Source organism: Acanthaster planci, linkage group LG15 (genome assembly GCF_054643075.1).
Source record: "Acanthaster planci isolate LZ-2023a linkage group LG15, COTS_SCS, whole genome shotgun sequence".
NCBI classification, from domain to species: domain Eukaryota; kingdom Metazoa; phylum Echinodermata; class Asteroidea; order Valvatida; family Acanthasteridae; genus Acanthaster; species Acanthaster planci.
This window is the reverse complement of record NC_141791.1, coordinates 11,525,329-11,552,452: the sequence shown is the minus strand read 5'-3', so window position 1 is coordinate 11,552,452 and position 27,124 is coordinate 11,525,329. Positions and strand designations below refer to the sequence as shown.

The window sequence follows — 27,124 nt, the reverse complement described above, 5'->3', positions numbered from 1 at the left end:
AAATCCCCTTTGACCAGCAATATTGTAATAGCCTCGAACAACGAGAGATATATACTCCAACTCAAACACAAACACAAACACTCAACATTCTCCAAGGTGTTCAAGATCTAGATATACATGTAAATTATGTGTAAAACTCGATTTACTAATTCCATTTTCAATTCAACTTTTTGACGATACATGTACACAAAAAGGATTTCTTGTTGGTTTCGTTTCCCTGCAATGATGACCACACAAAAAGCGGTCTATGTGTCGATCTAACTTCGGGAATGACAGGCCGAATTGGGGTTTAATTTAATCTAATTCCTCCCAAAAGTCTCGTACGTCACTAGTTTTCATGTACGTACATGTACATGAAGCTGATAACACGTACATACGTGAAACTATCATGTCCGTACGTGAAACTATCACGTACGTACACGAAGCTGATAACGTAAGTGTAAACTAACGCGTACATACGTGAAACTATGATGTCCGGACGTGAAACTATCACGTACCACCACGTACGTACGTAAAGCTGAAACTACCATGTATGTATTTGAAAATATGAAGTACGTGCCTGATAATAATCACGTTCGTACGAGAAAAAATACGGCAGCGGTTTTTTTTAATGTGCGGCGGTAAGACGTTTCCGCCAGTCAGAAATCCTTGTAAGAGATAATTTTTGGGTGCACAAATCACGATTCGGTCGACTTGGGCAGTTAACCGATCTTGAACTCTATGTCCTGAAACTTGGTGTCGGTAACGTAAAGTGTGCCCTTTGAAAATGAATGCAGTTTGACCTTATTTTAATGTAACAATTCGTCAGCGAGGTATCTCCATTCCTCCAGGAGCCTCATCGAATTTGAAGCCCTGCAGAAATGTATCTCCCAGCGTTATATCGCCCTGAGCAGAAGCACCCCCTCATCGGTTGATTGGAGCCGCGTTGGTCGGGAGGAGCCCTATTCATTTTGTCGGTAACGGTAGTGATTTTGTCGGTATCGATGGCGATTTTGTCGGCGCTACACGATCTTTGGTAGCGACGGACTGCAACGCTTGCGTTTTCTAATCGTTCGTGAACCAGTTAGTACCAAAGGAGCCTCCGTTGCTAAGGAAATAGCGCCCTCTCTTGGTCCAGCTCGAGGCCCATAACCGCTTCATGTTTCGTTCGACCAGTCTAAAAACACAAGTTTCTGATTGTCGCATATGCTGGACGGAGTGTGCAAAACCCAAACGTTTCTCTTTCGTGGTTTTGTTACAAATATTTGTTGTCTTTCAAAATTGAAAAAAAGTTCTAGGCTGCCTGAATAAAAGGCTACGGATTTGTTTGCTTCGATTTGTTTTGAACTTTTTGTTGTACTCGTGAACCTTCGCTGACTTGATTAAAGTTTGTACATTGTTACTTCCGGGACAAACCAAATAAACCAAACAGCAATTTATATATATCAGTACACAAACATTGGGTTCAATATGCTTTGATCGAACAAGCGAGAGTTTAAATAAAGAACAACTTGACAATCGCGTTTCTCTCGAAACATCTTTATTACAAAAGAGTAACCACATGTCGACCCTCTAAAACGAGGACAAGGTTATAAATGCCAGAATATGTGCAGACTTGTCACAAAAATGCCCACAATTTCAGTAACAGGTTTATTTATGCTTACATGATACAACTAAATGCTAAGGAGTGTGCATGAGAAAAGATACACGTGTATTGCCTAATGAACACGGTTTAGCACCAACAGTAGCTATGTCCAACATTCTCGATCTTGAGGTTGTTCAGATTTTCACGCGCTTCATTGACATCTATTCACGAATTGTAAGTACAAATAAGTACAGTTCATAAACTTGTAAGGTTTTCAAAATGACTATTCAAGGTTTAAAGAAGGCTACACACATTAAGGACAAGGTGGCAAAATAAAGGAATCTTTCAGCCTCCGTTGTGTACGATGAGCTAAATCTCAACCACACAGAAAATTTAATAAGCACTATTGATAAGAACAATTAGGCCTATTTGGACACACCGACAAAAAACTCAAGGAGGTCATCCGTTGTTTGAAGGGGCCATACAATAGATGTTTTTCATTACAACCTTAAAACGTGGACCTCTGTGTTTGCCTTTTTGGTTTTACGCTGAATTTCCAGGTTCAAGAGAAGAACAGTATAATGTCATCCAGGCTGGGAGAATGCCTCAGTCGTGCAGTGATTCGTTCTTAAAAACTGCTGGAATGGTCAACATTTTTCTGTTTTAAACTTCCTTTTCTTTGATTTTTTTGCTGTGTGGACTACACGGCAATGAATCAGAGCGGCAACCATTGTTCAGAAAGATTTTCAGTGAGAGAACTTTGGCCCGGCTGCACAAGTTGAACGGAAAAACAGTCAAAAGTGAATATCTCCCCTGAGTGACATCACGGCAACAGCGCCATCAGTTGTCCGGAAAGGCATGGTCAACTTTAAATGTTTAAAGTTGCACTTTTTCGGCCTAGAACGATGTCAGTTCATTTTCATACATTGAAGATGAGTGTGAAATTGCACCAAAATGGAATCAACGAAAAGTTCATTGCCTGGAGCAGGCAATGGCTTCTAAAACAAGCATCTATTACGTGCACTGAAAAAGTAAGTCCACATCAACTAAATCTTCTCAGAAGTTAGCGTGGATGTGTCTTGGAGGACATTTTGCTGACCAAACCATTCAGATTCAGATGAATACCACAATTTAGAATATAAGCCGCGGTTAATAAGTTGATTCTGCACGCTGAAAAATGCCCCTGCAACTTATACTCCGGGCGGCTGATAGGGCAACATTTGAAGCAATCGGTCCTTAAATGCCGCGCCGTGCAATGGTCTCAGCGCAGCCTCGCTTGGGCAGCCGCCGCCGACCAGACCGACCAGCCACACGTGCAAGCAGCACGGCGCTCATGTGTGGCGGTGTCAGCTGTCTCCCGGTCTAAACGCCCCCCCCCCCCGTGAATAGCCGGACATTAAACGGACGACTTTCCCGTTGTTGTGCGCGGAGATGACCACCACACCGGGCGGGGTGACAGGGCGGTCATGTTTTCGTTGGCTCTACTCGCGTGTTGGAAATAAAGGGAAACAGTCCAGACAGACTGAATAGACTTGTACATGTACCGCAAGTACTGTTCACATCTCAAAAATCGTGTGGTGTGTCTGTTTGTTTTTGTCTTTTACGGTTGTGCAGTCCATGTTGTTTATCATTTCACTGGTCATTGGTAACTGTTGAAAAAGAACTGGTGCATGGCCCACCCAGCAAGGACACTAATCCGGCCCGCCAAAAATTGGTAATTTCGAGGACTTGAGGAAGTTGAGGTTTAATAGCAACACTCGTTCCTTACACTCGATGACTGCGGTGAAACACGGTGAAATTTAATCAAACTTCAAATATTCTGATTCGTAAATGTCGATTTCATACACCCGCCACAACGTTGCGATGAAATTTTTTTTATTCCAATTTTCCCCGTCGCACAAAATGAATTCTTTTATGACGCATCTTTGCATAGGAATTAAGTCACAAAAACAAAGCTTTGACTTTATAAAAATAAACTTTGAGCATCAATAGAACATAAAATGAACACGTACATGTACACTGCTTTTAATGCTTGCGCAGGACAGTTCTTTGGCCTTATAAAAGTGGTTAGGGGAAATTAAAACCAGTCGACCCTCCAAAAAATGAGGGTATAAATTAGAAAATGTACAAACTCGTGACCACAACTTAACATTTTTGGGTCACGATATCTCTAACGTCACGAGCTTCTAGGACACGTACTCTAGACGATGAATGAGATGCAGGTTTTAAAAAGAAGATGTTATTTTAAATACATGCTCTTCAAAAGTATGTGCTGTACAGTCTAATTGCATAAAATATTCTTGGATTTTCCCGATGTTTTTCAGGAATTTCATTAATTTCTAACAGCTCATACACAATATGCCTCAACAGTTCCGAAGCTGTTGAATACATGTACATATTCAAGGTTTTAATAGTTGGAATACATGCATATGTACATTATAAACATGGAAATTTGCATACATGCCAAGTCGAAGCTGGAAAGTTGCAAGCAGTAAGGAAGTCTGACGAAACGAGTTAAAGCCACTAAGTTGCCGACACAACATATTGGCATTCGGAGCACGAGTGCCCTCCATTTGCATAAAAGTTTCAGTGATGTGAAACATTTTGGTTTTCGGGAACTCTAACTGAGCACTGCAATGCAATGTTTTCACAAAGTGAGACTTTTTTCTGAATTTCCCACGTTCAAACTTTCCGGGTACAATTTTTCTCAACCCCAAAAGTAAATTTAAAGCGTTCTCCTTAGAAACTCGTATCCACTACACGCTTGTGTGTCAGTTCATGAAAACCGAAATTATTCCACAACGCTCCAGTAATTCCAGAGCGCCTGCACATCCAGGCGTCAGTTCACGAAAGTAAAATTGCCCAATTACATGGTTTCATTAAGTGTTCGCCCAAAGCACTTGCATTTCAAGCGTGAGAGCCGGTGCTGATTTTTTTCTCAAAATTTTTCTGCAACTTTTTCACCCAGCTTCACACAGACTTGTTTCCTGTTGGCAGAATGATCCTTTACTGTTTTGGTCCGTTGACAAAAATCTTGCTGTTTTGAAAATGCTTATTAGCATTTGAGTTTTTAGCTTAACTTTTTGACCCTTGAGCCAAAATTTTAACAGAGGTCGTCCTTTCATGCGCTTCTACGCACTTCTATAGTCAGATGGCTACCGTATATAAAACTTTGCTTGCAGAAAAAAATACAATGACTGATTATTTTGGGGGGGTAAACTCATACTCACTGTCTTCCGTTTATCCAATTTAGCACCTGAACACTGACATCGCCAGTATGTTCCAATCTAAACTTACATGTATGTGGGATGTGCACTTTTACGGACCGCTGCATTCTTATGACCTCCATACAGGTTTCATGCGCCCACTGTGACATACTGAGTTGCCATATCCCACTGAGCTGTGACTAGGTGTACGGGTTGAGTTGTTTACCACAGGTGTGGTCTAGTTTTGACACTACGTGAATGGTCCAAATACGCATATCCAAGTAATGCCATACTGCTTGAATATGTTAATGTGATTTTGCATAGAGTTTCAATTGTACAACTGGTCACGCTTTAACAATATCTGTTGGTTGTTTTGTCGGAGAATCTCATTAATTTCTAATGCAGCACCTTCAAATTCACCGTAGAATTCATACAGTTCATTTTATTTTGTCAGAAAATATGTTTGGCATACATGCCCATCTGTTACGTAACCCACAGATATGAGATGCTTTGACCACAACTTGGAGCAGTTAGACCTAGTAGTCTGGGCTTATGGAAGAACTTTTGGATAACCTTGGTCTACAGTTCCGCTCGATTAAAAAAAGAAGTGCTTCTTCAAAGAACTATCTAGAGTTGACATCTCAAAGAGTTGACGGGATGAACATATGACTGAGTTGGAAATGCACTTATGCACATATCAAATCTAGAAGATGTTCACATTTTGGAGCGAGATTCAGTGCCAATCTCACTGAAACGCAGTTCAACCGATTCAACAAACCACTGAATGTAGGTGGTTAGGCCACCCTGGTTCATTCATTTAAAACTAGACCTTGGGCCTACTTGTGCTTACTAACCCTTTCCCTCTTTTATCTAACGGTAGCATCAATGGCAGTCAGTCTTACCTGCTTACCCGTCACGGCGGGCGGATCTTTCTCTTTTTTTTTTCAGCCACTGTAGGCGAGTCCAGCAGCTCTGACATGTTGTCTTGGTCCCTGTTGGTTAGCGATCTTCCAGGGTGTTACCTGCGTCGTCGCGACTCCCTTCACTCTGCCATTCCGATGCCGTACTGTTGCTTCTGTCTCTCCAGCCTGTCCTTGACAAACTTGTAGAACTCGTACTCATAGTACATCAGCTTTTTCATGATGGCCGCCGCCTCCTTTGATGGTTTCTCTTTGTATTTGGTCGTGGTTGAGGCATTCTTCAGGGCCTGCTTATCGTCTGCAACCAAAATCGTATTTTTTCCAATCATGAATCTTTTTTCATTCCGCATTAGTTAGCGTCCTTAGTTTCCTTTGTCTTCGTTTTGTGACATTTCAAAATCTGTCCTCTAAATTCCTCCACAACTGCTCCTCAGAGGCGCAAATGTTGTGAACAACATGGGCATGAAACTTGATTTTCACCAACCCATGCACAGTGTCGCAAACTTGCACACAGCCCACCACCACAAACTTGACTCAGATCCATCATTTCGTCACCAACACCACAATGTAGCATTCAACTGCACTTGTGTGCTACTTCGTGAAAACCATGTTTCCAACTATTTCGGTTTCACGAAGTAGCACTCAAGTGTATTTTGTCAATATAGCAGGTATAAAAATGCTTTGAAAGGTCCAACATGATTTGATTTACCCGTAAATATGTGACTTAACTAGAACATGATTTTAAAAACTCGTTTTGACTGTTTAACTTAAGGAAAAAGTCGATTCCTGAAAACGACAACTCACGTAGCACGTGCCCAGTGCTACTTCGTGAAAATGAAAGTAACACATCTCTGTAAAATACGCGCTGAAGCGGCGCACACATCTATGGATGGGTAGTACTTCGTGGTGTTGATGACGATATGCAGAGTTCCCCACAGAACGAGACAGCACCGGCCCACAGGGCCGTCTACAGTGCCTCATGCAAGATCAAGAGACGGTGTGCTTTGGTGTGGCACCTAGGGTCCTTTAATGGGAACTTGTGTGTGTGAATGGGATCACTGACGTCTGCCGCTGAACGCGCTGAGTGAGCGCGATCAGTTTATCTTAGAATGTACAGCTTAAGCATGCATGCCGCGTGTTCAAACAATTCCCACCAACCTGTCTCTTCTTTGCTGGTGAGAGTGCGGTTCAAATTGGGCTGAATTGCACTCAACTTTCAACATAGACAAATGAATGTTCCAGCTTTTACTTACCTGGTTCTAGCAAGAGCTTGACAGCTCCTGTGAAAAACTGCGGCAGGGCCTTCTCCAGGACTCGGAAGGAGCTCTCCAGATCCTCCAGGATGCCAACCACAACAAAGTGTTTCTCCACATTCAATTTGGCTTCGTCCAGGGCCCACTGCGACGGCCGTCTGCGGTTCATTTGAGGAGTAATCGGGAGGGTGGGGGGGGGAGAAAAAGGGTTGCAGAAGTAGTGACAACTGAAGTGGCACTGCGGCAGAGTTTCAGTGGGCATTTGAAATCCAGGTTTCGGTATTTGTCTAGCTTCAAAAAGCATGGTTTCTAAGTTTATGAAGTTGCTTATACTGTACATCTGAACAACAGAAGCAGCTGTCTAATGAGGCCAGTAAGGCACTGTTCAAGTTGAGTGTCAGTACTTTTTTGAGTATGAGTACATTACTATGAGTATGACTGCATTGCCACGAGTATGAGTCTTTCACTCTGTCTACGAGCACAAGTTCATTTCAATGAGCATGAGCACTTCATCTTAATGAGTAAAAGTGTTATACTTTGAGTATGAGTCTCTCACTTTGCAAAGGAGCATGAGTTCATTTCAATGTGCATGAGCACTTCATCTTAATGAGTAAAAGTGTTTCACTTTGAGTATGAGTGTTTCACTTTGAGTGTGAGTCTTTCACTTTGCAAAGGAGAGCATGAGTTCATTTCAAATGTGCATGAGCACTTCATCTTAATGAGTAAAAGAGTTTCACTCTGAGTATGAGTGATTATCAAAAATACGTTATCAAAGAGGAGTACAAGAACAATGCTGGAGAGTGTCTAAGAGACACTCATGCGTCTACCAGCCTCATCTTGTCCATTGGCCATGACTAGTGGCATTGCATAAAGTGAGTCAAAATGCATCGTACTGTCATGCATCGGCATTTCCCCCTTGATCTACTGGCACGGGTGAAGCGTGACAACATCTTACCGGCACTCTTTTCGCTGGCCGCAAAAGAAGGGAATGATATAGAAGCTGCCAGACCGCACACACTCTTTGTAACCCTTTATGATGCACTCGGTGACCGACTAAGGGCAAAGAACAGGTGTTTATTAGTTACCCTGCGAGCATTGGAAAAACGTATATACATGTATGCGGTTTACGCACACACATAAAATATTCCTAACGTGCACACGCCAAATAACAGTAACAGGTAGTTCTGCGATTTTCATTCACTAGTGAGCACTACAATTAATTATATTTTCCTCCGGTTGAAAACAAGACGGTAGCACCTGCATTAACGATTGACATTTTTTACCTTTTTCATTAAAGCCAACATTCTTAATTTCCTGAAAACAATCAGAATAAACCGTGAACAGGGAAGCGTCATGAGAGTGCACATGTTGAAACGTGCAGACGCGCTGCTTTCGAATTAACAGGGGAATTATGCAGTCGTGCGTTTCATGTGAGCATAAAACAGAGCGATATCCAGAATGAGAACAGTGCAAAACACAGGGTGCAATATGGACCGGGATATACAGTATAATATCACATACTGTAGTTAATGCCATGAATTGACCAATCAGAATGGACCTTGTTCCTGGGGAAGCCATTTTTGATCATGTTCACTGAATCTGTTTAATAAATAGTTAACTACTGAGTGGGATGGTATCAGACTATTTTAGAATTTGTTCTTGATGCTGTCAGGATCCTTAAAATGAAAAGTTAACCTCACTTTCAATTTCAATATGACCAACTCAAACATAAGGTCTACTGAGGAACGACGTACTGTAGTACCGCTTAACACAACTCAACACATTAAGAGTAGTTTTCACTTAATAGGGGACACTTGTTCCTGGAGACTATTGGTTCCATGCACGGATGAAAGAGGGCGCTTTGTTAGCTAGCAATGACATCCCCTTGGGCCAACACTGTCACTGACTTCACTGGTTTACATACGCCCCTTCTGATATGTTCAATGCACGCATACCAGGGAGGTGAGTAGACTGTTCCTGCCTGGTCCCTCCAATCTCATTCTGTAAAACTCTGGAGGCAGGAACTGAGCGGCCAGTCTCTTTTTTCCTGCTGTACACTGTTGGGTTGGGGGTGGGAACTTGCAAAGGTCAAATCTGGTATTAAAATTATTCAAATTCATCTACTCACTCTGTACTTTGCCTCCTTGGACCCCTTAAAGTTCTGGTTGCTCCGCCCATCCCCAAAGCGTTTGAAGTAGTAATTGGACACAAAGCGTGATAGTGGATCTCTTATAACATTGATGTACATTGGCTGCCTTGCATTAAATCTACAGAGAAAGTTAAAGGTAAAAATAAAAGAAAAATGAAATTATCTTGTGAGCGGCAGCTTAAACAAAAGAAAAACAAACAGGAAGGGGGGGTTATTCTATGAATCCCAAACTGCATTTGGTCGTCAGGAGACGAAACTCGTCTTTCACTCACTCTGTGAAGTCGACAAAATGCAGATGTCTCTGAAACAGGTACGGCGTCTTGACGCGCTCCATGACTTTCACAATGTAGGACTGCAGAGAAAAATCCAAATACGACAAAATTTGATGCAGGCAACTTCTCTGGAAAGCTCCCCCCTGAGCTTACCCTAGGAGTTAGTCTGCCCCTGCATCATCTCCGATATCGCAAACCATTTTTTTGAAATGGTGGGGCCTTCAGGAGTTACATGTATTCTACTGATGTCATGAGGTTATTTTGATGTCAATTTCATAAACATACTGTTCTTGTTAAATGCTCATTTTTACAAAGACATGTTGGCCTAAATGTGACCAAAACAGGCGGAAGTATGCAGGTAATCTTAATGTTTGAGAGATCCAAAGTATTTCCAGGCAATGAAAAATGCTGAATACACATTGTCCTGGTGCAAATCATAATCCCTTTCCAGATAACAGCTTACAAGTTTACTTGGCCTGCTTTTGCCAAAAATGTGGAAATTTTTTCATGTAATCCTTTGTGGGCTCTCTGAGGGCTGAGACTAGATTTGGGGGGCTTTTGGAAGGATGGGGAATAAAAAAAAGACCAAAACATTTGCCTTTCTCTCATAAATATTACAAAAAATACTTTTGGTCCTCTTTTTTTGAGGGGGGGTGGCCTGTTAGCCCACCCGGATCTACCCTTGGTCTTTCTACCTACTTGCCACTCTGTACTGATGGCTGTTGAGTTATACACAGTCGAGGACACCAGATTGAAATTGTTGAGGTCTGACAGCTTGCGCAGGATTCCAATTATGGTGCGACTGCCACATTTTCCGACCCGGTTGAAGATTATAGCTTCTTTGCTCTGTCGGAGAGAACGTGAAATACGAGTCAGAAAGCAATTGTACATTAATTACATCATGAATGATTGCGATTGAATCTAAAAAAATATTTCTAAAAACGCTAAACAAAATACAATTTGTGAGTACCTTCCAAACTCGGTCGTTCTTGTTCCGGAGTGGAAGACCCCGAAAAGCATTGCGGTCCCGATCATTGAAGTCATACACATTTCTCCTTGACCACTTCATCTCTCCTGACAGTTTTTCAGTGGCGGCTGGTACCCTCTCTCTCCGTATGGTGCCTTGAAGAAGCTTCTCTGTTGGGACCACAGACTGGCCAATCTTTGGGTCCAACAAAGCAGTTATCTGATCCACTCTCTTCCTCGTAGGTGGTGGAAAAGAGTGCTCAGTCTGGCCCCTGGAGGGAATACTGAGGAGCCCTACATTGTTTACTGCTGACAAGTTTTGTCCCGGCCTCTCTCCAATAATACTGTTTAATGACGGTAAAGGTCTCTTTGAAGAGTCCATGCTCCCTGAGGTACGTTCTTCTTTGGCAAAACCACCTTTAAGTTGGTGCGACGAAGGCTCATCTTTTTTACAAACAACAAGAAGTGAACATGATGAATGAACTACACTTGTATTGGCAAAAGTGTCAAGTCCAATGACATCACTTTCCACCATGCATTTAACTGTAAACACCCTCTCACCATATCTATAGAGGTGTTTCATGTGATATCACTTCACAGTCAACGGCAATTCAGGAAACGTTCTGAGTCTGCAGTGGTGCATGCATTGTTGATACATGCGTCTTTCTCAGTGTTGTATGACTCGAGTCCAGGACTCTGACTCGAGTTGGACTCGAGTCACACCTTTGGACTCGACTCAAATCACATTGGATAATGACTCAGACTCGAGGTTTGTGACTCAAGACTTGAACTCAGGACTTGAGACTCGGGACTCAGACTCAACATTGGTGACGTGACTACAACACTGGTCTTTCTATTGGCAAGTTCATGTGCGCAGAATTCTGAAAAACTTTGAAGGCGCGTGCATTTCCATGAACATCTGTGTAAACTGAAAACTGACCGTCAACTATCACCTGAGTGAAAAACCCCTTTTGTACATGTGGAAAGTCGCAGGCACAGTGCTATAGTGACATGCGGTGTACAACACAGCAATGCCCAAGCTGAGTGAAACTTACACTGCATAAAAGTTCAGGCTCATTTGCCACACTTGGCATGCCTAAGTTCAGATTATTAGGCTAACGACTGCCATGTACGAGGGTTTGAGGCCATCAAGGAGTCAAAATTCCACTTGAAACTAGACTAATGTTTTTAAATTAAAACCGGTCGGTAATTGTGTCAGCAGTATACATGTACGTAATCAAACCATGTGATGTGCTGTCAACCAATGCGAATGGGTAAACTGTCTGAAATACTTGTATTTAGAAAATAATTCTAAACACAACACTGGAAGTGTTTCTACCTGTGCCTTCCTTATTTCTGCTCTTCAAGTCCTCATCTTGCCGGTCTTTCCAGGAGATCTTTGCTGGCTCCCTGAGCACTTTCTGTGACAACAGCTGCTTGCTGCGGTGGGCTAGGCTCGGCTCGTGCACCGGCTTAAAAACACGCTGGCCCACCCACTGGCCGCTCAGGTGGACCAGCGTCAGCGTCACAGTCACTGCAATCCCGATAAGCACAACCAGCGCCGTCTTCCGTGAGGGGAGTCTGGCCAGGCAGTTGCGGTCCTCCTGTTCCAGCATGTTCAGCGCTTTTCCCCGTTCTGGAGAGGCTGTCAAACCTTCATGATCACGGATGGCTCATAACTCGTGCATGGCCTGGTCGGTTCCTGTATCATTTAAAAAAAACAAGGGATTTTGGATGTATACATGATACATCCGAGTTTGGTCAGGAGAGACGCAAGATTCCACTGAACACCAGTGAGATTGATTTGCGCTATGGGGACAATATTTTGTCCCATAAAACACTCCGGTTGGAATTTTTCCTTTGTCTTCCTCAAGTAATATGCAGGAAAAGTCACCTGGAGATGTGTAAAAAACAAATTTCATTAACGACCTTTCACTTCCGGCGATATTGTCCTAGGTCTCTTTGCACGTTTGTTTAATGTTTTCACTCCCTGTGCTTATGTGAAAACGAGATTGTACAACGTTGCAAAGATTTACCTACATGTACCTGCAGTCGATGGGTTCCACATTCCAATGAGTTGACATGATGCAGTTTTTGTCAGCAAAAGTTAGATGAAATATTTTTTAAAAGTTTATAAGGTCCACCTTATGGATTTAAAAAGTCTGTAAAAATATTTTCATCTGTTTTATTTTGGCTTTTACCAACAGACAACCATAAAATTTCAAACTGTAAATGTTCATCTGTGTATGAGACTGCCGTATTGCACTGTTGTAGGCCCCTAATCATAGATGTTCAGAAGTGAGAGGTCAGTTTTTGGCAGGATATTTCTCTTTAAAATCAGGTAATTTTTCATTTCCTATAAATTGATATGCAACTCACAAGCAAATATTTTCCAAAGCCCTTTTTCTGAGTTTGATTTTTTAGAAGTTGCTGACCGAAAAAATCACAACCTCTAAAATTTTTGCACATTATTTTTCCAGTCTAAGAATTCCGGAAGCACGCCATCAGGGGTCAACTTTCAGGCTCTACATCATGGGGGAATGGCGAATGACGAACCCTACAATACACTAGGGTAGGGGAGCAACCTACCTCCCTTGTTCATGGTTTGATCATGCTACCTCCATGGTTTGATCGAACAAGCATGTCCTCACATCCCTAACAATCCCCCCAAATCCTTCTTAACTCTATGATTTGTCTATTTCCTTGCTCTATGGTTTTACTTTTCATGGTCAACGTACCGGTTGTGTACTTTCTTCAGTGGGTGGTGAACATCCGGTCATTTTTTTCGTTCTAGAATGCCACGTAAAACTGTCGGACCTAACGTCAGGTCTTTCTGATTTGGAGGAAAACTTTCACTGATTGATATGTAACTTAGACTCCATGCAGTAAAATGAGTTTAAACACATTCATTCGTTACTTTCCCACGTAACTGTAAGAAAATAGTAAAATACAACAAGAAAGGATGAATATGGATGACACACAGCACTGAGAATTCTGACGATTCAGCATACATTTTTTTTCTTTCAAGACAAATTTTGCTGGATGAATCTAATTTAACAAACGTTTCTCACGAACACCCGCAAGTGTATGGATTTTACTTCTTGAATGAAAAACAACTGAAAATAGACTTGTCTAAGTCGTCTCGCTGTCCGATTCCTGGGCTGCCTACGTGGGCGTGTCCAGTCAATCTTGTGCCTCGGCAAATAACATACGCAGTCTTAGAAAACGGACCAACAGAGAATACATTACAAAAAAAAAGAAAATAAAAAAAAGACAAAAGAAAACAAACAAACAAAACCGCAAGGGCATACATACGGAGTTTTTTAAAATCCAAGAATTTTCACAGGGGATAGGCTTACGTTCATTACACACCATTATATTCCGAGTTTCCCCCATGCCCCCTTGTTTGCCTACACCCTCGAGTGCCCCCTCTCTCTCTTTCAAAGTTTTTCTTGGAGACTTGTGCATTGTTGGCTCTACAGAAATTCTTCTGTGCTCTATTTTTACCACTTCTTATGTTACTTCATGTAATCTTGTTGGCAGATCATCATGATCGGAGTTTGATGGTGGGGAATGTCGTTTTCAGTGTGAAGAGAAAAATCTCCAGTGGACTGGGTTTTTTTTTGGGGGGGGAGATTAATAAGTACAGAAAAAGCTTTCATGAGCTAGCACTTGATGAAGAAAACTTTAACTCACTTCAGTAGTATTTATTTCCAATGGTAACAACCTAATACATGTTACAAAAGGAAGTAAAAAACGCTCTAGATTTGGCTGAGGTATTGAAGAACAATTCTAAAGCTCATACAAAATATGAAATCTTGTATAATTAAAGTTGCAGGCAGATCAGTAGACTGTGACACTTTTGGCCAGATTATTCAGGAACGTAGGAAAAGTTTACACACCTGTTAAAAAAGTGTCAATAAAACCACCAAAAGATGAGATGGATTGGCATGCTCAGAAAAGGGCACAGAAAATGACTGCGAGAAGGTAACTGAAGAAATTCCAATACAAATCAAGATGCATTAGAAACTCCATCGACTTGAAGCAGAAACTACATTTTAAACAATACAAACTGCACGATGAGAAATGCCTCCGAAAAAGTCTATGCCCTTCCAGCGCATCAGACGTCAGCAGAACCAACTTTTCAATCCAAAAACTAAATAGAAAGTGAGCTTATCAAATGAGACATCTCTCCTAAAACATAACCTGTTTGGTATCACATACTTCATGGCGTTGAATACAAGATCATACATGCTTGTTCTACAGTTGTGGGGACTACATACATTTTGAAACGGATGTTGGGAACAATTCTGCCCCCACAACTCGATCTCATTCTCAACTTTCTTGACAAACAAAATTGTCCTGTCAGAGCAATAGACGCCTACCCACGCAAAAGAGTGCTCTGAATATACACTGTGGACATCTGCCACATGGAATCAAAACGAGTGACATTTAAATTTATCTTAACAACAGAAGAGCAATGCTCCGTATCACCTGTACATTTACCACAACTCATTACAAAAACAAAACTACTGTACAAAAATACAACATTTCCCTCCAAAAAGTCCAGTGCCAAGGTCTTCGCATCATAGTCGGTAAAAACAGCAGACATGGCATTTGACTCCTATACGTATCAAAATAGGAGTCCTTTGCCCCACATCCACTTTGACAGACCTGATTACAAAGATGCATGATCTGTCTCCCCATTTGGAAATGTTCTGTCGATCGGACTGCTTAAAAAATACATGAGAAACTTCGAGGAGATCAGGACGAGTACCCCCTTCAACTTCTCAAAAATCTTAAAACCCTTTGTTTGACACTCTGACTTTCATTTTTCACAAACCAAAGCAAACACTATCTTCTATCACGGTGCCTATCCCTGTCTCTGTCCCTTTCTCTACCTCTATCTCTCGCCCTGTCTCTTTCCTCATCTTTCCTGCGTCTGTCATCCCTGTCTGCCTCCCGGTCCCTCCTCCTATCTCTGTCCCTCTCCCGGTCACCCCTCCCTTTATCTCTTTCTCTGTCTCTATGTGTGTCTCTCCCCCTTCCGTCTCTGTCATCCCTTCTGTCACTTCGCCTTTTCTCCCCATGGTCTCTGTCCCTATCCTTGTCCCTGTGTTTCTCCCTGTGTCTGTCCCTGAATGCATCTTCATCGCTGGAACTGTCGTACTTTCTGCGCTTGTCCTTTTTCTGCCGCCTGCTGCGGTCATAGTCGCTACCTTCACTACCTGTACTACTCTCCCTGCGCTTCCTTGCTTTCACCTGAAAATATAGACCAACTGGGGGTTAATACAAATATTGACCTGGTAATGAAGTCAATAGTGCACATCTTTGCCCCTTTAGGATTACAAATGACCCCGAGAGGGACTATTCCCTTTAAATGTGGAAGGCCGTGATTTATGACACCCTATACTCCACAAAGTCATCATTTCTGGTGTTACAAAGAGTTTAACCTCAAAAGGCCCCGGTAACAGTCGGGAAGCATTGAGCAAATTGCCCAACTGGGCAATATCTTGCCTGACTGGCAAGATATTGCCCAACTGGGCAATATCTTGCCTGACTGGGCAACATACTCAAAATATTGCCCTGGTGATACTTGACGCATGTTTCTTATATGCTCAATGCAACTTTCATGCACAGGCCTATTTTAATGAGCCCCAGGTAAACATGTTTCGCCATCCAGCACGAAAAAAAATTAGAAAAAATTGGGTTATAAATTTAAATATCACTTGGCAACTGACATTTCTAGAATGAAGCTGTGCAGTAAAAAATATTCAGAAACTTGGGCATTCTTTCTTTCTCAGCAAAATGGGGAGGATTCATTCTTGCACAAGTTGTGCGAATGGGCTCTTTGCAAATGACGAGCATTATGAAATTAGCAGATTTTATGAAAACTTCATAACATTAGGAAACTGAACGTATTCAGTGGGCTGCGTGCTGGTTTCAATTCATTTGAGTGGTAGAGAGAAAAGAAGCATTGGGAGACGTATTTTCACTCCCTTGATGTGGTCTTGGAAACGATTCTAAGGGGCAACCTTTATTTTTCTGCTTGATCCGTCATCTCTCCTGCCGCTTGACTCGTCACTGGAATCTTGTCGCCTCTTCCGCGAGGCTGAGGCATGATGGGAAGGGGGTTCCAAGTCATCTCCTTCCAGAATGAGGTCATACTGTTTCCTGTGATTATTATACACAATTCGTTCCCTCAAAACTTCAAGTCCTATTCACCTGTTGAGCCCATGAATGATTCAAAGCAATGATCCTCACATTTTTTTGCTGGGTGCCCTTTGCGAATTTACCAAAATCTACCACAGTGCAGGATAAGCAATGGCACATTCTCTGTACTTGGACAAAGATGGCAATGAGAAGTCTGGTGGTACAGACCAGTCCAGTGATGTTTCACGGGACATTCCTGACGCCCTCCTTAATAATGGCCGCAGCATTTTGCTGGGTTTTGCACTGGAGCAACTGTTACAGAACAGCAGCTCCGCACAATGCATCGCGTCAGTGCTAAATGTTCTTATTGAAAACTGCACTGAAAAGGTCCTTGTTGAAAATACATGAGATTAAAAACAAATTTGGTTGAAGTTTAAATATATCGGCCCCCCAAAAAACTTGGTTTTTAAATAAAAGTTCAAAAAATGAAGTCTGTTTCAACAAAATATTTCTTTTAGGTTCGGAGTAAGGCTCTGAGAGTATTTTGAAAATTGAATTGTAGTAATGACTTTTAGTACTGAGCCGATGGATAGTTATCACAGTGCTGGTGGAGGCCACAGCAAATGACCCATGATGGCACTACCATGGTCACTGTATACGTCTATAGCACTGCAAGTGGATGCAGACAGACAGTGTCACCAACAGTGTTGCAATTCAGTCCTTTGAAAGGCCAACAAATACAGTTGAGCCTCGTTAATAAATCACATTGTTATCAAAATGTGAAGAAGTTCGGCAGAAATTGAACTTGACAAACTAGACAGTGTGTTGGGAGTAACATTCGACTGAGACGAAATGTGCTTGCATAAAAAGGTATGCCCAAAATGTCCACTGGCAAAAGGGCTTGGGCTACTGGTCTGAGTCCTATCGCAAATATTTGCACCTCTTGCTCCCCAAATCCTTTGTGTGTCCAAGCACTTATCCCTTCTTGTTTAAACAACTCTGCCAGCACTGCCTCCCTAGGTGAGTTTGATTCCTCATGCTTAATCTATTCCAGTTTCAACGGGAGACTTGGATAGGAAGGAGTAGACCATGATACTGTGACAAAACAAACTCACTCCTGCTTCCAGGATTTGTCTTTCAATGCAAATTTGGGCTTCTTGTCCGAGCTGTCCTGAGGCATCTGCAAGGGCCCTGTGCGGTAAAAAAAAAAGAATCACTTGAGCAAATACCGACGACAAACAAACCACATGAAAGAAAGACTATTGCCTCTTTTCAAATCGTGGGTCCATATCCAAATCTGGCTTCAGTCTCTAGCTTAAGAATTTCACACCCTAAATCAGACAACAGTCTCAGTGAAGGATCCTTTGTTGCAACAAAGGACTTGATAAGACTTGAAGCTATGCATGGTCGAAGTACTAAGTTAGGTAGGCTTGCGGTTGCACCATGTACAAGAAAATATCTCTTTTATGAGTGTGTGGTTCTGAGAAGAACCGATGGTGGACACTCGGCGTTCCGAACAGTATGCTCTGTTCATCAGTCGCCCTCCTGAAGACGCACAGAGCACACTGTTTGGAACATTCAGTGTTCACCATCAGTTCTTCTCAGAACCAAACACTCATAAAAGAGATATTTTCTTGTACATGGTGCAACCGCAAGCCTACCTGACTTAACAAAGGACTTAAGAGTCTTTTGTTTGGCTTGCTCACTATTAAACATTTTGACACACTTCTGGGGAGTGAGACACAGCTGGAGACGAAGGCGAGTTCTGGAAAAAATGCCAGATTTACTTTTACCCGACATTTAGTCCAGCAAATGAACACAGAGTGAAGCTGAATTCTACATCCAATGAACATTTGAAAAAGTGTACTACAGTCAGCCAAACGAAAATGTAACCAAGGCTTGTCTTGAATTTGAAACCACCTCCCTTTCATAGTGTCAGACAGCTGAAAATTGTTGTAAAGATATCAAAGTGTGTAAAATATGGATGCTGACCTTTGCCCTTAAAGTTGACCTTTGCCACGGACTGGCTGAAGTCTACATGTATGCGTCGGTCATCGATGAGGACATTGTCCATCTTGAAGTAGGCACTTTCACAATCTTCTACCTGACAAAGTGATGATTTTTTTCAAAAAAGGTGATAAACGGTATATAAAATTTAGCAAAATCTCGAAAATAAAATTTATGCAATGCATTTTTTCCCCAGGCAAAAGCAAGAATATAATTTTAGGCTTGCAAGCCATTTTGATTCAATTCTTTGGAAGAACACAGTTTCTGGGAACCAGACCAAGATGGCGGTCCAAAAAGCTTTACCAACCTACCAATACGCTACAAATAAATGCACCGAGAAAGCTGAAGTCATTCTAATGACTGCACTCACCCTCTCAAACTCTATGGAATTGCAGTGTCTGGAAACCAGACCAAAATGGCTGCCTGATGCGTTTACCAGCCTACCAATACGTAACAGACATCCGTACTGTGCTTAGAAATCTAAATCACTCTTGTAAACTCCAACTCACCCTGTCAAAATGTACGGAATTGCAGTGTCTGGAAACCAGATCAAGATGGCCGCCTGATAGGTTTCAGTTACCTGCATTGTGCTAAGAAATCTAAAATCACTCTTGTAAACTGCAACTCACCCTGTCAAACTCTACGAATGCATACTGCAAGGACTCGCCCGTCTTCTGGTCGCTGATCACCTCACAGCTGTCCAATAAAGAAGAATGCAGGCCTCACAACTGTCAAATTACAGTTGCCAACATGAGAAGTCACAACTTGTATCGCTAATCTCTTCAGCAGGATGTTGCATAAATTTCTTTTTTTTAATTCCACTGATCTCACTTCAACTACTGATTTTGAGAATCCAATTGGGAAGTGCCGTGTCAGAACAATAATGGATCGTAACCAAACTAAACTAAAATGCCTGGGACAAACACTGGTATTCTATGGATGCCGTACCTGTTGATCTGGCCAAATCTGGAGAAGATGATCTCCAGGTCCTCGGACGTGGTGACAGGATTCAGCTTACAGACAAAGAGGACGTTGTCTGGGGGCTTGATGTCTGCATCCGGTAGATCCCCGACCTATTAAACAGGATTGAATTACCTCGGTCAATTTGAGAAGCTACAGAGTACATTCATGTCAGAAGAATAGGCCTCAACTGGTGATTTTGCCATCAGAAATCTCTTTGCGGATGTGCAACTGTTCCTTTGCAGCAGTGAGTGAAATTTCTCTACCATCTCTTACCCACTCAAAAGCATCTGGTTAAAAAGACGCATGGGTAATTCCCGATATTAGGGGTCCATTTTTTCTTTGTGTCCCTGTCACATATGACATATGATTTTGTAAGTTCAGAACATATGTTCTAATTTCCAAGAGAGATGAATTAATGCAAATTACCTGCCAAACAAATAGCAACAGTTTGAAATAAATTCCGGTGTTTTTTCCATGTCAAATAACAAAGGTCAGAAGTAACAAGGACATGAAAATGTCACACTTTTGGACCCTTAATTGCTGGAATTACCCATATGCCCTGTAATCGAGATCTAAAACAAAGTCAAAAACAATAAGAAAAGTGGCAGGCCTATGCATTAAGTGGAAGTGGTTTGACAAAGGTTTGTCTTCATCGGGTCCCAGGTTTTACCAGCCGTTATTAAAAGCTCTCACCATTTCCAAGATTTGTGCCCTGGCCTTGGCCTCCTGTTCCTTGCTCATCTCTTGCACTTCTTCCACTGTTTTTCCTTCCGTGTCGTCGATATTCTCATCAGCTCCTATCCTGCCGCTCTGAGAGTCAACCACAAACGAAACATTTAAAAGAATGACGGAAAACTTTACAGGAATACACGTGACTTGCGTACAGTAATAAAATTTGGCGATTGGTTCCCTGGAACTTTCCTGATAAATCCCTACAGCAACTGGAGTACTGACTCAATGCACCAAGTGAAGCCTTCTGGGTACATCCATGATTGTCTACAAACCAAGAGGAAAATGAAATTTTCCAGGGCTTTTGCACAGCTATTTGCATACGTCTGTATTTTAAAATTATGCGGCAACAAAGCCGATATGTAAAAAACCTAAAAAACATAATCAGTAAATGCGCATTTGGTTTGGCTCCATGCCAACAATGTAACATTGTGTGCAGATACGTACAGCAGATGCTTACTTTAACCCTCCTTTGGTTTTACAGCACAAATGTGCACAAATGCCCACAGTCACTGGTGAGCATGTATTTTCTATATGGAACCCAAACATGCACAGGTTCAGTGTGTACACAGTAGATTGCCAGCACAAAATGACCCAGGGTCTTTTGTGCAGTCCTCTTCACTGCATTTGGTTTACTGCACAATGATGCACATGAAACAGTGAAGCACAGTTGTTGGGCAGCACAAAAATGCAATCTGATATTCCTGTGAGAACACACACAGCTGTGCTTCTTTGAGGTGCTACCAAGTGACCCAAAGAGTGACTTCCACATAGGAGGGTTTAATGACAGAAAACAGGATGTTATTTGTGAATGTTGCACTTTGTACATACTTTATTCCATTTTGGTTTATGATGTTCCCACCTCCATGGTTCTACAAAAATATGAATTCCAAATGTCTGCACCTAGGAGGTATCCAACCTCTTCTGCAGGGGGGGTTAGCACTCTAGAAATGTAATATATAGTTCTACGGCTAAATAAAACAAAACCAGACAGTGTGAGTTCCCTGCTTGTCCCAAAACAATCCAACAGTCGGAGTTGCTAGTGACTCTAACCTGTGAAAAGATTTTTCTGCTCAATACAACAGAATCCAACTGTGCCTTATTTCTCTGTTGCCTGTTACATCCAACAAGAATGTAACCTGTCCCGCGTATCTCTTGCTCTGTGTGAGTGAGCCTAGGCTTTATCCGCCTTGAGCGGATGCAACCCCTCTTGAGTTAAAGAGTGCCGTGTTGGAGGGGAGTGTTCATTTGGCTGGTGGCCACGCGACCGCAACTCGTACATGTAATAGTCATTTTGAGAACCAGCGAAGTCCATTTCCCACCAAAGGAGCCTCCGTTGCTCAGAAAATTGCGCCCTCTCTTGGTCCCGCTCGGGGCTCACAGGCCTGAAGTGTATTACTTGAATTAACTCACCTCCAGCTGCTCTTTGGTTGGCTCTGGTGATCGGTCTGGAACTTCCAGTCCCGAAGGGTCGTCAAATGGATCGTCAAGAATCACTGTGTGGCTTATCCTGTAACGAGACAAATCAATTAAACAATCATATCAATGAACTGATTAATGAGCACCGTCGACATCACAGGTGCAGTTGTGATCAAATGTTTACATACACTTCAACCGTAATCATTGAAATTTTAAAACTTGATCTATTCTGGCTACATCAGAGCCTCTACTGCACTTTAACCCTAACCCCCAGAAGTAGTATTTTGTAGCGCTAGGTCCTTCAGGCTCAGGCTATTACTTAGTATTTTGTAGTACTGAGAAGCCAAACAATATGCTTGGCGGTTCGAGTCTTTTAATACAGAACGGTTATCAATTCTTGATAACCGTTCTTTTTCTGCGGAGGATCAAGCAGCACATTCACTTTATTTGCTTGAATTTAAAAATAAAGGATTAACCCTAGCAGTCCCAAATCCCCCAATTTCAATACGATTTACTACTCAGTACTACAAAATACTAAGTAATAGCCTGAGCCTGAAGGACCTAGCGCTACAGATTACTACTTCTGGCTAGGTTACTTCCATTGTTACTCGTACAGAGAACAATAAAGCCATGCATTCATAGTGCCACAGCACGATATGGTACATTGTCTTATCTATTGTATTTTATGGCTTCAGAGAACAATAAGGTCATGTCCTCTTACAAGCGGCAGGGCTGAATACTACATTTTACTACAACTAGTAATCTGTAGTACTATGTAGGGTTAGGGATTTTTATAATTATAATTAAACATTTCCAGACCGAGTGTACGTAAACTTTTTACATCCCATGTTGTTATCTGATGTAAATCTTCCTTGGAAGTAAGTCACTCCAGTTGACATCTTTGCGGACATAGCTCTACATCCATGAGGATGGGGCTGGTTTGTCCAGCTATAAAGTTGCAATACCTCATACACTTTAAGGCCGTGTACCTTGGAGCAAGACATTCTGTTCTTTTAATAGATCTTTATTGAAACATCAAAGTCCCTACATGAAACATAAGCACCTACTCAATGTTTCAATTGTAAAATGTTTGCCATATGAAAACGCATGTCACATAAATTTGTCACACGTCAGGTAATACACACTTTAAATATTACGTTTCACACTTCCGGGATGTGATATTTATAAGCACAGAGTTCTCAGTGACAGCACATTCATGAGCAAAGGTCACGAGCTTGCTCATATGGGCTTCGAACCTGTGACGTCCCACCTACTGGGGCAGATGTTTCAACCAAAACACCACCCAGCTTGCTAAGATTTTAACCTGCCAGTCCAAATGGATACACATCACGCGGCATACTCTGAATACAACATTGACTCTTCTGACGAGATTCCAAGACTGGAATTTCAATTCCTAAGGGTTTCATCCAGGACCATCTCTAAATTTATTGGGTCTTGAACCGACCTGATGTCTTGATAGGGTCTGTTTTCCTTGTCAACCAGAGCCTCGTTGATTTTAGTCAGTACATCCAACCCCTCGGTTACTTCGCCGAACACTGTATGCTTGCCATCTAGGTAGTCAAGGTTCTCCGCGAGGGTGAAGAAGAACTGCATGTGGCAAAAGAGAACCCGGCAGACGCATGAATTTGGTTCATTTGCATTCCCCTTGTTGCTTTCGAGAAAGATTCTCCTAGGATCAAAACGTCAGGCTATCTACTTTTGAGGTGAGTTGAATCACTTTCCCGCTGTGACTCAAGCCGGCAAAACTTATCACTTATCTGGCACACTCTTCGCTTGGTTAAACTGACCTGTGATCCATGCATGTTGTCTCCATTGTTGACCATTGACACAGCACCCAGCCGGGTGTGTTTGATGCGGGGTGCCGTCTCCATCTCGAAGAAGCGGGCTTGGTCGCCGTAAAGCTTGCTGTATTATGTAAGCAAACGTCATTGCAAATGATCATGCTCGGCACTCAATCTGTTTTCACACAGATCAGGGCCCAATTTCATGGCACTGCTTACTGCAGAAATCCGCGCTTTCGATCTCTATTCTGCGCCAACCACGCCAGCAGAAAAATTCTGTGCTAACTTTTTTAGGCACAGAATCCTTAGTTACGGGATGTACACATGCGTACAAGCCAAAGTTCTTCGCTAACCCGTGAAATACATTCGGCGTAAGCTCAGAATTGTCAGCAACGGTAAGCACCGATTTTTTGCTTGCAGTAAAGCAGTGCCGTGAAATTGGGCCCTGCACTGCAGTGCTCGGAGATTCCGAGAGCTAAATGCCAATGTGTCTCTGTTTACCGTACAGAACCAAACACAAAGGGAGCGAGGGAGGTTACCATGTCCTCGGTGGTCAGTTTGTAGTCCTTAGTGGTACAATGCCAGTGCCTGGCACACTGGGGAACAGTTAAACTGCAGGAAGTACAATGTCCTCTCATCAGTGGTAAAGTGAAACATGACTGGCCGTTGAAGTACAATATCGTTGGGGTCTATTGGTCACACCCTTTTCAGCTGGTGCGGCCTACATCACCCAACAGTTCTCTCTACACAAGTCTGAGGACAAGTCAGAGGAGATGTACTGTACCACAAAGTAACCAGTTGAGACCTCCAGGTCTCAAGGTCTAACAGGGCCGTTCTTTTTAGTCCTTTGGGGGGAAGAACTGGATTATGCAGATTCTGAACTCGAGGGGACCAAAATGAATAAAAACTCAAATGATATCACAATCTAAAGGGTACTAACTAGCTGCATGCGTCAATAAGCATGCTGCATATTTCTGCATCGCATCATATTCAAACTAAATATGGACATACTTTTCTTTATTTCCAATTTCACATTGGTAAGGAACTAGGAAGCAAAACTTTTTCTATGGCTTGAGGCAACTGAATCTGACCTGATATATTTACATTTGTGAATGCTGTTGCTGGGCTGGCATAATTTGTTCACTTACCTGAAGACAGAATCACCTCCTTTGCCCGTGCCGGTGGGATCTCCTGTTTGGGCCATAAAATTCCTCTGCAATGTAAAAAGCAACAAAAATGAGCCTTCTTACCGGGAACTTCAACAATCTGCATCTTTCACCGTCTTCTAGATTTTTCTTGAACATTTTCTCTTCAAGAAAGCACCCGTGTGAGTGCAAAGTGCGAATTGATGCATTTTCAGACACCCATTTCGTGGCTGTGCACCACAAAGTCTACGGGGTGTTGTAAAACTTCGACCTCATTTTTCTGACAAAATTTTACATAAAAAGATCTGGGCCCAACATTTATGCTCTTGTAAAGTTCAACATGTTTCAAGATCTGGTTTTTCAAAAAGTGGTGTCAGGAATCTGCGTTCTCCCCGTTACAAGGGTATAGCCGTGAAATACAGCACAACAAATAGTCTGGATGAAAAACTCTGGGTGCTGTCAATTGTGACCATCAGAAAAAAAAAAAAATAAAAAACAGTGAGTCTGAAGGGTGCCTCTTTGCATTGTGCAAGCTGAAAGACGTTGAGTACCCAACAAGTAAACAACAAATGCGATGACCAGCCTCCCTGTTCCTCCTTTCATAAAATATTCTAATAGCCACGAGGGGCTGTTTCAAGTAAACTTTAATCGGTCTAAACAGGCTTATTCAGGTTCTTCTGTTCCTAACATCTTGTTCCATTTCTTGCCGAGATTGACAACGTCTGAATGGTCTCATCCATATACAGTGGTCTTTCTCATCAAGGTATACTACCATAGATGGTATAAATCTCTTTCAGTCAGCGGAAATAGCTTACAACGTTTGACATATCGCGAGATATGTCTTAGGCTGAGCAGGACCTCATGCCCACTCTCAAATGAAAAAAAGAGGAGGGTGCCTCTTGGCATAGTGCAAGCTGAAGATGTTGAGTACCCAACAGGTGAACAGCAAATGCACTCACCAATGGCTGAAAAAAATCTGAATAGTTTACTCCGATGCTTACCTGCACGGAGTGGAAAAGACAGAAGTTATAGTACTTGATCCTGCACAGCTTCAAGAAATTGAGACAACCTGAGAACATTAAGAAAACATTTTCATTTTCACATCCTTTAGATTTTATTGACCATAAGCCAGCTGATGACATGTAACACACTACTTTAAGGTTGTCTCATTGATAATGTAAATGGTAATGTAATTGCCATGCACGCCATATTTTTGGTGATTGGTTGCCGTACATGTCAAAAGTGACTCTCATGCACAATATTGCTTCATCTCACATACATGTATTAAGGAATCTGTTCATTTCCAAACTCAAGATTTTTTTCTTGTGATTAGTGTTTGAAACCTAGACCCACTACACCCATCCAGGAGGATTTCTCACTTTAACAGGATTTTTTTCTTTTCTTCCCAAAGGTACATCACCATCATTGCTAGAATCTTTGATTCACACTGAATCCTACATCGGTTCTATTAGAGAGTTTCAGTAATTTTTGGGGTGAAACACGAGGATTTTGATTCAGACATGTCGAGGTATTTAGCTATGATACATGGGTAAGAGTTCCATACACGTACACCATTTTCCCTTGCAGTGGTTTACTAGCAATCAGAAAGTGATAACATGTCCTAAAAAGTCAAATTTAAAAAAGGAAAATATTGAAGTGTTTATCTAGAAAACACTTCGAATTTATCAGGCCAGTCCCTGATGTGTGCCTGTTACATCTGTCCTTTGTTCTTTGACATGGAAATATCACCAGAATTGATTTCAAACTATTACTGTTTGTTTGGCATATAATTTGCATTAATTCATCCCTCTTGGAAATTTTGGAATTTTGAGGCAATCAAAATGTTTCTTATTACATCCCTTTTAATGCCACTTCAACTTGTTCAAGAAAACAAAAGAAATCATTTCAAATAGAAAGAGTTCCATATATACAGTGTGATATAAGGACGCACTTCACACCCTGAGCACAAACCCTATGAGACTCGTCTAAAAACATTCTGAGTGACTTTGTAGGCATAAGCGTTTTAGTAAATGACTTGATTTGTTTCCTTCTGAGGCATGCTACTTAAAATTACATGTAGTACTTGCTAGGCCTAAATTGAACTTGTCTGGCATGTCTGGACATGTTTTTGCTTTCTGATGACTAACATTCTGAAGGGAAGAATTACTGGCGTCCGTATATGAATCTCTTTCCAAAGAAATAGCTTAAAAATTCATGAGCCTCCCTACCCTACATGTACGCGATGTACATTGTACGTAACGCGGCGGCATGCGTAAGCCGTAACGTTTATTACATGTTTAACTTTCAGACCAAGTTGAAGTAGGGCCTCAGAGTCAGTCATGTCATGTAATTCATTTACTCACATCTAGGCCTTTCTTCGGGATACAAATCGATCACAATGTCTCCCAGAGTTGTCTCTAACAACACCGCCATTTTCTTCAAAATATGTAGAACGCTGTAGTCTAAATATACCTGAAATTACAACACCAAAATATGTGTGTGCCTACAGTACAAGTTACAAGGGCGCTGCCATTTTGGTTATATGTAAATTGCGCCCTCACGAGGTTAGTAAAAAC

The 27,124-nt window shown here is 41.9% G+C and overlaps 2 protein-coding genes across 4 annotated transcripts; both read right to left on the bottom strand.

Moving 5' to 3' along the window:
- Window positions 1-1,502: 1,502 nt before the first annotated feature.
- Window positions 1,503-13,260, bottom strand: LOC110981521 (uronyl 2-sulfotransferase-like). 2 transcript variants are annotated; one of them, XM_022239132.2, is made up of 9 exons: window positions 13,069-13,260; window positions 11,670-12,032; window positions 10,335-10,774; window positions 10,064-10,210; window positions 9,365-9,444; window positions 9,072-9,210; window positions 7,899-7,996; window positions 6,944-7,101; window positions 1,503-5,988 (listed from the first exon to the last, which is right to left on the bottom strand). In XM_022239132.2, the coding sequence occupies exons 2-9, from the start codon at window positions 11,944-11,946 to the stop codon at window positions 5,813-5,815; spliced, it is 1,515 nt and encodes a 504-aa protein (XP_022094824.2). In that variant the 5' UTR covers window positions 11,947-12,032; window positions 13,069-13,260; the 3' UTR covers window positions 1,503-5,812. The 2 variants fall into 2 exon arrangements, with proteins under 2 accessions (XP_022094824.2, XP_022094825.2); XM_022239133.2 differs by lacking the exon at window positions 13,069-13,260 and adding an exon at window positions 12,920-13,062.
- A 742-nt stretch (window positions 13,261-14,002) lies between these two features.
- On the bottom strand, window positions 14,003-27,105 carry LOC110981509 (peptidyl-prolyl cis-trans isomerase-like 4). Of its 2 annotated transcripts, XM_087146646.1 has the most exons (13): window positions 26,912-27,105; window positions 25,550-25,617; window positions 24,552-24,616; window positions 23,410-23,527; window positions 23,067-23,209; window positions 21,596-21,692; window positions 20,147-20,263; window positions 19,439-19,563; window positions 19,120-19,186; window positions 18,476-18,587; window positions 17,599-17,674; window positions 16,366-16,504; window positions 14,003-15,592 (listed from the first exon to the last, which is right to left on the bottom strand). In XM_087146646.1, the coding sequence occupies exons 1-13, from the start codon at window positions 26,979-26,981 to the stop codon at window positions 15,185-15,187; spliced, it is 1,605 nt and encodes a 534-aa protein (XP_087002772.1). In that variant the 5' UTR covers window positions 26,982-27,105; the 3' UTR covers window positions 14,003-15,184. The 2 variants fall into 2 exon arrangements, with proteins under 2 accessions (XP_087002772.1, XP_087002773.1); XM_087146647.1 differs by lacking the exon at window positions 25,550-25,617 and having other exon boundaries at window positions 26,912-27,104.
- Between the last annotated feature and the right edge of the window lie 19 nt (window positions 27,106-27,124).